At 40.7% G+C, this 13629-nt stretch overlaps 1 protein-coding gene across 3 annotated transcripts in view; it reads right to left on the bottom strand.

Annotated features, from left to right (window-relative positions):
* The window catches only part of MRPL1 (mitochondrial ribosomal protein L1), an 81763-nt gene that overhangs the window by 53297 nt on the left and 14837 nt on the right, over nt 1–13629 (bottom strand). The window contains exon 1 of one of the 3 annotated variants that reach the window (XM_081245216.1): nt 5297–5626. The exons of 1 other annotated variant lie outside the window; for it this stretch is intronic. In XM_081245216.1, coding sequence (XP_081101342.1) covers nt 5297–5333 — 37 coding nt within the window. In that variant the 5' untranslated portion in view covers nt 5334–5626. Of the gene's footprint in view, nt 1–5296; nt 5627–13629 lie in introns of those variants that run through there. One more of the 3 variants, XM_081245214.1, reaches the window with a different exon arrangement.

Here is a 13629-nt window from a genome sequence, read left to right as displayed (position 1 = left end):
ATGGTATGCAGAGTTGTTTTAATTTGCATTTCCTTATGAATTAGGCTGAATATGTTTTCATGTTTGGTCATCTATATTTCTTTTCTGTTTAATTGGGCTTAAACTCAATTTTGTTTTCTTTTTCTTTCTTTTTTTTCTTTTTTTGGCTGTGCCATGTGGTTTGCAGGACATCAGTTCCCCGACCAGGGACTGAACCTGGGCCATGGCAGTGAAAGCCCAGAATCCTAACCACTTAGGCCACCAGGGAACTCTCTAAACTCAACTTTTTAAATTAGTGCTCTACAGCTAGGTTTTCCGGTAAAATAACTGTTAAAATCTAATATCTTAAAATCCACTCATTATATAAACCAATAGCATGTAAACTGTAAGACTTGTCTACACATCAAATGAATTCATTTCATGAGTTAAGTTTCCAAGTGCAGGGCACTGCGCATGCAGAAGAGCTACCGAGTCCTCGCTGTGGTCTACAAGGCCCTATGCGAGCCGGCCCCTGCCTATCACTCCATACCACTCTCTTACTTGCTCACTATGAACCTTCTTTCAGATCCTTGAATCTCTAGAATCCCTCAAGTTAATTCCTCACTCAGGGCCTTTACAGTTAATGTTACATTTGACAGGGATGCACCAGCTCCATATCTTCCCCTGGCCTACTCCTTATCATCAGCTCAAACGTCATCAAAGCCACATGCCTAACAACTCAATTTCATCTCTAATTCTAATCTTCCAAAACGAAGTTGAAGTACAAGAAAATCACCAAGACTGTGAATTCTGTGAACATATGGGTCCGACATTTGGGACAGTATAGGAAACCTGTTTATTACTGTGGCACAAAAGCCACAACCGGGGCTTTAATGGCTAGGAAAAAGAAGAGAAATAGACTAATGAGATCCAGTTCCTGACCTCCAGAGTCTCAAATTTAGTGGGCTATGCTGGTATGCAACAGTCTAAGAGGAGATTCTCCACATTTTTTTTTTTTTTTTTTTTTTTTTTTGCAGTATGCGGGCCTCTCACTGCTGTGGCCTCTCCCGTTGCGGAGCACAGGCTCCGGACGCGCAGGCTCAGCGGCCATGGCTCATGGGCCCAGCCGCTCCGCGGCACGTGGGATCATCCCAGACCGGGGCACGAACCCGTGTCCCCTGCATCGGCAGGCAGACTCTCAACCACTGCGCCACCAGGGAAGCCCAGGTTCTCCACATTTTTAAAGAAGCCAGCTACCTTGAAAAATCACATATGGTAAATGAAGGAAGAGCAATTATCCACTCAAGATTTGGAAAACACTTCCAAAAAATAATTCTAATTGTACTAAACAAGAACCCCACAACCCTGGCAGGATCCTCAAAATAATAATTCTCTTGAATATATCAATTGCAACCTGCTATAAAATACTCAACCACTACTTTCAGAACCCCCAGTCATGACAACCAGAAATTAAAATTTTCAACAAAAATCAAACTGCTCCAGACTAAGAAAAAATAAACTACAAAAATACCACTACTTAAATCGCACTGCTAGGCCATGATATCTGTATTTTCAATACTTCTGTAGTCAATTTATCTGTAGTATTTTATTATATTCCTTTAATATATTTCTTCTCCTCTCACTGTTAGCAAATAACCTCACTCGCTACTTCAGAGAAAACAGAAGCCCTCAGAACTTCCCCCACTACTTAGGAACGTAACTGAATCTGCACTCATTCTCAAAAGTTATCCTCACCCCTACCTCGTGGCAATGAGATGGAAATAACTCCATCTCCTTTGCTAGCTCATTCTCTTAAACATGATACTGAAAGGTTAGAGTTCCCCAGGGCTTCTCAACCTAACTCTATAATCCTCACTTTCCCCAGGAGATCTTATCCATCTAGTCTTTGCCTTCCCACCATAAGCACTGTAGTCCAGGCCACCATCATCTACTACATGGAATACTGCAACAGACTCCAAACTATTCTACTACTCTTGGCCCTTTCCATTTCTTTTCCACCTACTAGTAAGAGGAATGACTTAAAAACGAAATCTCGTCATACCCTTACAACACTTGGATGGCTTCACCTTGCTCTCTGAATAAAGTAAATTCTTAAAAAGGTCCTCCATGAGCTGCTTCTAACCTATTTAGCGAGCTTCATCTAATACTATTCTCTCTCATGCTTGCCACACTTCAAATACACTGGCCTCCTTTCAGTTTCTCGAACACACTGTGGTTTTTACAAGCTTCAGATTTTCAAATATAATCTTCCCTCCATCTGTGACATTCTCCCCTACTACTTCCCACTCCCCCTTCCAATAGCTAATTTGTAACTATCCAATGATCTTTCAGGGACTCTGCTTAAGCTACTCCTTCAGAAAAGACTTCCCTGAAGACTCAGAATAGATTAAGGTCTCTCATATACACTCTTATAACAACCTGTCCTTTCCTTCACAGCACTCAGGACAACTGTAATTAAAAAAATAATTATACAATGAATGTCTGCTCTTCAATAGATGATAAGTACCATGGCCAAGGAGTGTATATAACTTTTTCACTATTTTGTTCCTAACACAAAACACAGTGTTTGGCAAATGAAGACATGATAAACATCTGTTGAATGAAAGAAGGAAATGTCAACTAATGAGAGCAAAAAACTGGATTCAAATCACTTTAATATTCATTACAACACATGGAAGAGGGGTGGCATTTTGTTGAAGATCCATGTATTCATTCACTCATTTATTTATTAGACAACGATTATGCCAATGAAACATGTGCTGGCACTGCTTTGAGTATTTAGTGAACAAAACAAATAAAATCCCTGTCCTCATGGAGCTTACATCCTACTGGGGGTGGACAATACTAACAAACATAAAATGGTACTGGTAAGAGGAAACCCACTGGATAAAAGGAATTGAGAATCAAGGGGAAAGTGGGTTGCAGCTTTAAATAGGAAGGTTAAGGTAGGCCCTTTTAAAAAGGTGACATTTGAGCAAAGGCTTGAAAGAAATGAGAAAGTCGGTCATGCAAATATCTAGAGAAAGTGTTCCAGGCCCACTCCACTTGGGAGAAAAAGTCCTCCCAACAAAGGAATGTTCTTGGTGTGTTTAAGGAACAAAGAAGCCAATGTGCTACAGCACAGTGAGTGAGAAGGAGGAGAGCTGGAGAAGAACTCAGAGTGGTAAGCTGGGTGAATGGAGGCGGAAGAAGGTAGGCACAAAATGATATGGAAGACCCTAGGCCAGTGCTGTCCAATGGAAGTATAATATAAGCCACATGCATAACTTTAAATTTTCTAATAGCCACGATAAAAAAAAGGTGAAACAGAAATCAGGGAAATTAATTAATAATAAAAATTAACATATTTTATTACAGCTAATACCCCCAAATATTATCATTCCAACATGTTATCAATAGAAAAAATTATTGAGATATTTTACTTTTTCTGGTACTAAGTCCTCAAAATCTAATGTGTATTTAATACACTCAGGTTGGATTAGCCACATTTGAAGTGCTCAGTTGTGGATAACAAAATGGACAGCACAGCTGTAGGCCATTCTAAGGACTTTAGATTTAGAAAAATGGGGAGGTTTTGCAGAGTTTTGAGCATAGGAGTAACATGATTTGATTTAAGTTCTTAAAGGACCAATCTGACTACTTGTTGAGAGAACACTGTAGAGAAATCTAGGTGAGAGATGGTAGTGGCTTGGAAGGTAGTTGTAGTAAAGTAGTGAGAAGACGTCAGATTCTGTATTTATTTTGAGGGTAAAGCAGAAAAGATTTGTCAACTATTTAATGTGAAGTGTGAGAAAAAGAGGGGGAGTCAAGGATATTCTGAGGTTCTGGTCTGAGCAATTGAAAGGATGCAGTAACCATCAAATGAGATGGGGAAGACTCCAGGCGATGACAATGAATTTGATTTTAGACAAGTGTTAGGTGCTGATTAGATATACAAGTGGAGATCTAGAATAGGGAGATGAGTTTAAGAATCTAAAGTTCAGGAGAGAGTTCCTGATTGTAGATAATTTTGAGAACCATTAAGATATAGACAATAGTCAAAGCCACAAAACTTGGATGAGATCACTAAAAGAGTGAGTTTAGATACAACAGACATGAGGATGAAGGATGGAATCCTTGCTCCTGAGACATTCCAAGGTAAGAAATTGGGAGAAGAGGAGGAACCAGCAAAGTAATGTGAGAAGTGACAAGTGAGATAAAAAGAAAATTAAGAGAGTGAGCCATGAGAAGAAAATGTGGCAAGGAGAGGATGATAACCTTTGATTCTCCTTTTGGTTCCTTTAGTTTGTCTAACATAATGTTATTTCTGTCATACATGAAGATAGTACCATTAATCTCTTTTCAGTAAAGATATACTTTTTGGTTTGTTCACTTAGCAGTTATCAGGGTCTATTGTGATCTCTTGTCACCCCTATCTTTCAAGCAACAACTATCCCAAATAGGGAATGCCGGTGTTTACACTGAGCTTTCCTGTTACGAAGCTCAAAGAGAAGACTATGATGCTGTTAAAAAAAAAAAAAAATCAACTAATCACTGGTCTAGGAGTTAAGCTTCAGTCTTCCTCTGCCACTAAGTAGTTACATGAACTTGGCGACATACTTAACAGAATCAGTTTCTTCCTCTGTAAAATGGGGGTGTTCCTGGCTGCTGCCTCCACCCAAAAATCCACCATAATTAAATAATACGTATCACTGTACTTCAAAAACACAAAACAAAAAAATTTTAAGTATTGTATCCAAAAAGGCTTGTCATCCTAGCCAACAAACTAGACCTTATTAACTGCTGAGAAGAGTTGCTAGCAAGAAGCACCACGGCATTAGCCTCCAAATGATAAATGTTAATCCAAACTGGACAACATCTGGAAGTTTTAAGGATTGGAATTGCCTGCAACGATGTGCTCCGAAAGCACCAAGTATTCTAAGTTTATGGATGTAAGCCACTAAAATATACCACCTTTTCCATTCCAGATCTCTCTTCACGTATCAAACTCCTTTCCCCCCGCAGCCCACATCTCCAGCATCGGAGACAGAACCAAGTCTCTGCCTCGGTCCCTACGGGTGGCTGGAAAGGTGTCAATGTATACCCTCTTCCACTCCCGTCCTAGGGTGGACAGCTCCAGAAAGGAGTGAAACCTCTGATAAGGTCGTTTTTAAGTAGCAACAACCCTCTAGAGAACTTAAGAGTCCAGAAAGAGTAGAGGCTTATCGAGCCCCAGTGCAGACCTGCACCTACGAGAGTCCGGCTTGCACTGTGCAGCCACAGAAGACCCGGCGCCAGAGCTATTTTCCCCGCCAACCCAGACGACCCCTCGCTTTACCTCTACCGAGGCACCTTACAGCCGCCATGTTGACCATTCCGGATTGTGTTGACGAAATTGGTCCCACGCTTCAACTTGGAAAGAATTTACAAAGGGTTCCTATGCGGAAACGGCGGAGGGGGAAGGGATTCGAAGGAGCAAGAGGAAACGAGGTGGGACCAAAGTAAGCCTTCGAGCCGGCGCGGGAGGGCGCACCGCGCGGGTGCCCCGTGGCTGTGTTCCCGTTAGTCCTGCGTGCTGTGTAGGGCCCAGTGTTTCCTGGTTCCGGTTCGACAGTTCATCCATCTTCAGGGAAACCTGCCCTTCCTGGAAAGTACGGCCCTGTTGGCGATGCTCCAACTATTTTATTCCTTTTTATTTTTTTCTTTTTGATTCTGCAAGTGTACTCAGAACGATCATTTTATTAATAAATTGTGAGAGTACCCAGGAGAGCATGAAAAACAGAAAACCTGAATAATCTCACCAGCTTCCACCGCCACGTTTTCAGCCTCGTAAAGACTTTTAAAAATTAACCAGGGTGTCCACTACCACCCAAGGGGCGTGTCCACTCACTAACCAACTCTTTTGAACTCATCGCAAGATCAGCGTGGTTTTCAGTTAATCTGAACATTAAGCAGTTCTACATTTTCCCGCTGCTGACAAACTGTGCCATTAGGATCAACTGAATAATAAAACTTGACAAATTTATATAACACTTCTAGTTTTAAAATGGCAGATCTAAGACCTACGCACAGGTTATTCTGACGGGGGGGGGGAAATCAGTATCCTTTCCATTACGTCAAAACTGTCAGTGTAGTTTATCTAAAACAAATCTGATCACGAATTATATCACTTCCCAGTTTAATATAAAACCCTCCCGTGACTACCTCGAGCTCGCTTCTGGCCTCCGCCTACCTCCCCGGCCTCAACCCTCTGCCCGCAGCCCACCCCCATTCAACCCCATTCACACACACGGTTTCTCACCTCCAGGCTCGGTAACTTTTTTTTTTTTTAATTTTTTTTTATTTAAGACTTCAACTCAGGGTTTATTCACTAATGAAGCCTCCCTCTTCCCTTACCAGGCTGATTTATGGCCACCTCTTCCCGGTTTTGTACAAGGCTTACACCTGTTTTTGTTTATCTGTTTGTTTTATACAATTTTATTGAGTTATAATTCACATACCATACAATTCACCAGTCTAAATTGTACAATTCAAGGGGTTTTAGTATATTTATAGAGTTGTGTGACCATCACCACAATGTTATCTGTTTTTCTCAACTAATCATCTGAGCTCTTGGGGACAGAAATCATGTCTTACTCATTTTTGTAAACTCAGCACATACTACCTGCCTGGCATATAGGAGGCTCTCAACAAATATTTGTTGAATAAGTGAATGTTATATGCACACATGAATTATTGACTCGATTAGAATGGCAAGCTTGCAAATTTGCTTCTATGAGGCTGCCCATAGGACTGGATCAAAGTAGGATTTTCACAAATGCTTTATTTTGTATTTGTATACTGTACTCATCTACATGAAGTATAAGATTTCTAATTTATTTGGCTGCCTTGCCAACACCTAAGCAGTTACTTCAAAAGTTCCACACCCATTTATGGCTGTTATACAAAAAAAATTAGAAAAAAACTGTATCTACCTTTATAACTTTCTTTCCTGTCTCCCTCCTTACCCTTCCTCCCTTCCTTTCACAAATGCGTGAGTGCCTGCCATGTGTCAAGCAGTGTGCTTGGCTATGCACAGATATGGTGAATAATAGAGCCGTTGCTCTCATGATACTTAAAAATGAATTTCATGTAAGGGTAAATGCCAGAATTAGAGCAAGTTCACTTAATTTATCTCAGACAAAAACCAAACATCCAGATTAGAGATTCTGGTCCTTAGACTCTACATCCCTTCCTTTTCATAGTTGGGATCAGTTGGCCCCCATGTGTGTGCTTCTTTATGTCTCCTGTTATAATAAGAGAATTTAAACATCCAATATTAGGATTTAGAGTAACATTTAATGTGCTTGTAGTAGTAGCTTTATTGAAGCAATGTCCTGTAGAGGTGCAGCTTACCTGATTGTCCACTTTGGGCACCAGAACTTGATAGCATTAGTCAGGTGGGGCCCAGAGTCCAGTTATCTATATATGATAATATATAAAGAGGTTATTTAGCTTGAGACTTGTAAAAACCACAAAAATGCACACTCTGAGATGGGAACTCCAAGCCTCTAAATATTTAACACACAATGAGGTTCTCATTAAAGAGAAGCAATAGAGCGTTTTAGTTAAACAGTGGTGCTCTGGAGCAAAACTTCCCAGGTTTGAATCCCAGTATCATCACTTACTAGTTGTGTAACTTGGGGCAAGTTACTATACCTTTCTGGGCCTCAGTTTCCTCACCTGTGAGATAATTTACTGAGGTACTTACTACCATACCTGGCACAGAGTAAACACTCATTAAATGTTAAATGTTGTCATTACTAAGGAACCAGGGAGAGCTCTTAACCAGAGAGGTAAAATGAATACGCTGTTCTAGTAACCTTTCTTCCAATATCTGCTTAATTCTTAATGTGATACATGCTATTCTTGTTCCTATATGTGCTAGGATGTCACCTTCTTTATATGAGAACTCATTAGTATTTTCAGAAAGTCTTTAGGCTGTGTTTATGTACTTCCTCAAAGTTCACTTTAAAGCAACTTTTCCCAATTGATTTCTAGGAAGGTTTTTACTCTCCAGGAGTCTTGGCATCATGCCAGCTCCCTGCCTGGCTAATTTCCTTGGGAAAAGTTTCTCAATATTTGCCCAACCTTATAGTTCTCTTGATCTGTGTTCTCTGCCTTTCTCAACTATCTTCCAATTGAGGTGGAAACTCCTTTGCAAGAAGAGTCTCTTCCCATTTGTAGTTCAAGTTGAAAATGAGTACTCTGATTGGACAAAAAAAGGAACTCTATGACATTTCCTACTTCATTAGTGTGCAACAGAATCACCCAGAAGGCTTGTTAAAACTCAGATTGCTGTGCTCTACCCCCCAGAGTTTCTGATCCAGTAGGCCTGGGGCAGGGCTCATTAATTTGCATTTATAATAGGTTCCTGGGTGATGCTTATATACTAGTCTAGAGACCACACTTTAAAATCCACTTCCTATGTAATATCGTGAAACATTTACATCCATATCTATCATTAACTTGGGGAGGAGTCATTTTATTTAACAATTTTATACTCGATATAATATAAGCAATAAAAGCATGAATTTCCCCATGTGATATGTCTCTAGGACCAGACTCTACGCACTCTTATCTTCTCCTTTATACAGAAACTGCTATTCCACATCTGGATTTCAGCTCCAAAACTGTCCAGCTGTCAGCTGGGAGAATTTTCAATGTCTGCCTGTCTACCCATCTGGATTTTAAGTATTACCAACTCCTAGGTTCCCTTCCCTCCTTGTGCTTACTTTATACTCAGATTATTTTTTAATAAAGAAATCACTATCTAGAATAATAATTTCTTAGAAGATTGAAAGTTTGGTGAAGAATTGAAACTTATTTTGTCTTGTCCTTTCCATATATGGGAGTTTCTCTGTCCAACAACCCCTAGGAGATTGTTTTAATTCCAGATTGAATCAGGAGGTTTAGAACTGTCCAGTTGAATGCTGGGAAATGTTTGACAACCAGCCTTCCAGTACAAAAGACACAAATTTATAGTATTTGCCAATCTCCATGGTGTAAACATTCCCAAAATAGATGATTTCAAGCTGTCATACATCAAATCAACCAACTCACAAAATTCTGACAACCTAGCACTTGGTTCTCACATGACTACAGCACTACTGGAAGTTTCTTAGTAAAAGCCTTTGGTTACTTTTAGAAGGCCTACACTAAACCAATTCATCCTAGAGCCACACTTCTCAAACTTTAATGTGAATACAAATCATCTGAGAATCTTATTAATATGTGGATTCTAATTCAGTAGGTCTGAGGTAGAGCCTGAGATTCTTATTTCTTGTTGGAAATCTGTTGGCTCCTAAGTGATATTGAGGCTGCTAGTCCATGGACCACACTCTGAGTAGCAAGGTCCTAGAACACATCCTGGAGCAAAATTCATATTTCCATCATTAGTCCCAAACCAAAACCTTCTGAATAGGTCTCTTCCTTATACAGAGTATAAACTTAAGTGGATTCCCAAATTTCTAGGTATAAACTCCATGACCTCCATCACTCAGTGGAGATATATCACTAACTTCCTGCCCCGCCTACATCTGCTGCTGTTGGAAACTTTCCTCTCCCACATAAATAAAATTCCACAAGCCCCAGCTATTTGGGTCAGTGGAAACCATCTGACTCAAGGAAAATCTGTTCATACTGTAGCCAGTGATCTGGCTTGAAAAGAGAAGCTGGGCCAGTCATCCTTCTCACAGAACTGGAATTGGGAAAATGAAGGGCTGAAACATTTAGGTGGGAGAACTCAAGCTGTAAGGTCATGGTGTAGATTCAAGGCTAGAGAAGCCTTGAAAGGCAAGCTGGGGTTATTAGCAAGCAGAAATGATGCCTGAGTAGAGTCACATGAAGCCAGTCAGTTTCAAGAATAGAATGGAGTGAGGATGCCTTGAAAAGCAGAAATATGAAGAAGAAAGAGAGCTACCCGCTTCTGAGAGGAAGATAGCAAATGCTGCCTCAGTTCCTATTTCCGTCAAGCCTGCAGTATCACTGTTCCTCTCCCTGCCTTCTTGTGAGATCCATATCTACCATATATATCCCTACAACAACTCCTGTTTTCTTGAGCTATCACCAGTGAATGTCTTTATTTTCTAAACCAGCAAACAAAGACCTAATTAAAATCATGGGACTCTAGTTATTCTAGTGAAGATGCATGAATTGGCAGCTCTCTGCCAGAATTAGTAGCAAAGCCTTAATCATGGAATCTCAGAGTTTGAAAAGTTAGATGTATAAACCCTCTCTATGATGCTCAAATATCTGGTTACAGATGAAGGAACAGAAGCACTGAGAAATTCAGTAACTTGACCAATTAGTGCATAGTTGAGTTGGGATTTGAATCCAGGATGCCTGACTCCAGAGTCTATGTTTGTAACCAGCAGTATACCTGTATCACACACATATTTCTTGCTGGACATTGTGCTAAGCATGTAGTAGCTTGTTTAATTAAAGATAAAGAAGCTGAGGCTCCAAAAAGTTAGTGAGTTGCCCAAGGCCACACAAGTAGTGTTCAAGCCTAACAACCCAGTCAGTGCATTTGACCATCACCCCCTCCTCCTGCTTCACTGCCACCCTGAAACTCTGGTGTTTATACATACATACACCTATGACTCAATTTTTTTTTTTTCGTGGTACACTGGCTTCTCACTGTTGTGGCCTCTCCCGTTGCAGAGCACAGGCTCCGGACGCGCAGGTTCAGCGGCCATGGCTCACGGGCCCAGCCGCTCCGCGGCATGTGGGATCCTCTCGGACCAGGGCACGAACCTGTGTCCCCTGCATCGGCAGGCAGACTCTCAACCAGTGCACCACCAGGGAAGCCCTGACTCAATAGTTTTCATGCCAATGTTTTACATTAGAAAATGGCCAGGTAATATCAGAGTGTGTGGAAGAAAGTAAATAATATGGAAGCACCTACACATTATTTATTTTCTTCAAAGCCAAGGGTGGAAATCACAAGCACCAACAAAACACTAACTGGAGTTATTTTTTTTTTATCTCTAATGCACGCAGAGGTAAAACTTGTTTGAAATATTTATCTAAAACATGGCAATGCATTTTTTTAAAATGTTATAAATCTGAGAAAAGTAACAATAGCAACAAAGCAATTCTCAGGAAGAGGTTTTATTTTTATAGAAGAGTGTGCAAACTCATGAGAGGAAGCAGTAAGGTTTAAAAGGATGTGACTCTTGTCCTCCCTTCTGTGCTGTGTGGCTTTATTGTTTTGTTGACTTAGAAGTGAACTTGACATTTTGTTGTTACACTCCTTTCAGGTCCTTTCTTTTAAATTAGGTCAGACAGAGGCTGAGTTCCTTTCCAAGGTCTGACCTTAGGGACTAATAAGTGGTTAATAATCTTCTTATTAAGATTAAGTAATTATTTCTTAGTTATTTTTATCTGAAAAATATTGAATCAAATACTCCAGTATTCACCCATGTACATATAGCAGCATCTCATCTTGGTCTAAATTATTTTATTCCGTCTAACAGTTTTTCTGTTGTTGCTACTGGGTTAGCCTTTTTCTTCTTCCCATGGTTATCAGGTGGAAGAGTAGAACAGTGGTGGTGTTGGAGGGAATAGGGGATGGGATGGGAAGAAAAGAGGCTCAGAGTGGAGCAGGCTTTAATAATCAAGAAGCCACAGGTTCAGTTCAGGTTTTCGTGGCATGGCCAACCCCAGCAAGCTGTGTCCCCACCCAGTGCCTCAGTTTTTCCATCTGAAAATAGGAATGACAACATTTTTGTGGCACTTGATTCTCCACTGCAGTTCCTCAGCTCCAGTGACACCTTGTGAATGTATGCTAAACAACTATGGATAATTGTTAAGGGTTAATTTTTAATGGGTAAATAATAGATGCTCTTCTGGCTCCTCTGGGACAGATAATAGAGCTTTAACCCAAGCAAAAAACAAGAACAAAAACACAACAGGTCAAAGGGATATGCGGGGACCCAAAGGGAGGAAGTAATTAGCATTTCTGACCCATCAGGGAAAATAGATTGTATTTAGAAAAATAAATAGATTCCTCCAAAAATCAAAGGAAAATAATAATGGCTGGGCATAGAGATAAGAATGGAATTTTTTTTATATTAAACCTTTTAATTTATCTTTCCTGTTTCTTTTTATTTTATTTTATTTTTATTTATTTATGGCTGTGTTGGGTCTTCGTTTTCTGTGCGAGGGCCTTCTCTAGCTGCGGCAATTGGGGGCCGCTCTTCATCGCGGTGTGCGGGCCTCTCACTATCATGGTCTCTCTTGTTGCGGAGCACAGGCTCCAGACGTGCAGGCTCAGTAATTGTGGCTCACGGGCCTAGTTACTCTGCAGCATGTGGGATCTTCCCAGACCAGGGCTCAAACCCGTGTCCCCTGCATTGGCAGGCAGATTCTCAACCACTGCGCCACCAGGGAAGCCCCAAGAATGGAAATTTTATACTAAATAAAATTTCTTTTCAACTGTAATAATTTAGGTTCTAAAATATTTACTTGTAATTGCTTATCTTTCATTAGTTTGAACCATTATAACTGGCAGAAAACATGTGATTCTTCAAGAAGATACAAGAATGCATCGCCCTCCTGAACCCTCTCCGGGGCAGGGCTACAGAAGATTAGGGAGAGTAAGATATCCTGGTGCTCAAGGCTCCATTATAGGAAAAGGCCCAACCCCTTCCATGGCTGACAGTGAGGGTGGGGATTTTTGCAGGGTTACCACAATTCACCACTTACACAGCACACAGAATGGATTCAGGAAGTAGTAGCTATGTTACCGGAGGGTTCCACTTAACCCAACTGGTGTGCACCCTAAGATCCAGACACGTGTTGGACGGACAAAGGACCTGCAGTGTGTTTTGCATGGCTCTGAGGAGCAGTTCATCCTAAGGGAGGTGAGAGCATTTGAAGGCTACAGGACCAGTGTAAAGGGAAGGCAATTCTGGGTGTGTTCTTCAGGGCCCTGCTTCTACATGCTGCCTTCCAAGGATGAGCGTTAGAACCTGGGCAGGGAGGCAAAAGAAAAATATATAAAAGACATTGCACTGAGACCTCTGGGGGACCTGTGAGCACAGAACTTCTTGTCTATGGGAACCAGGTAACAGGGAGGATATCAGAGAAACTCTTCAATGCCATGTGCATTGACACACTCAGGACAGCTTTGATGGCTTTGGCACCTTTCTTACAGACAGTAACCAAAAGCAGCAGAAGAGGACAAAAACCGCTGATGCCAGGCAGTAGCAAATGTGTTTGGCAACACCCAGTGAGACACTCCCTTGTTACAATCCTTACATCCATCCAGAACTTGGGAGAGCTTGCGAGCATTTTTGGGTGAACTATAGAACAAAAAATTATTGGTTGTGTCCTAAAGGCAGAGAAATAATCAAATGCTAGTTCACCCTCAGTCTGGAAAACACCAGCTGCATGCAGAAAATCCTCTGAGAGTAAGACAAGCAAGTATGATTATATTTTTCTACAATAATGTTGCCCAATTATTTACTAGGTTTCATTTAATGTTTAATTCTCCTAAATTTTCTTTGGCCAAAGATTAGCAGGGTTTTTTCCCTTGTACCTTTCTATAAAGTATATAATTCCAGTTTATATAATAAAATATGACACACTGGACCATATACCTTAACTTACTATTAACTGAATTAA

The sequence above is a fragment of the Mesoplodon bidens genome (genome assembly GCF_964165515.1).
Source record: "Mesoplodon bidens genome assembly, chromosome: 1".
In the NCBI taxonomy this organism is placed as follows: domain Eukaryota; kingdom Metazoa; phylum Chordata; class Mammalia; order Artiodactyla; family Ziphiidae; genus Mesoplodon; species Mesoplodon bidens.
Note: the sequence above shows the minus strand (reverse complement) of the source record. Positions and strands in the feature narration are given on the sequence as shown.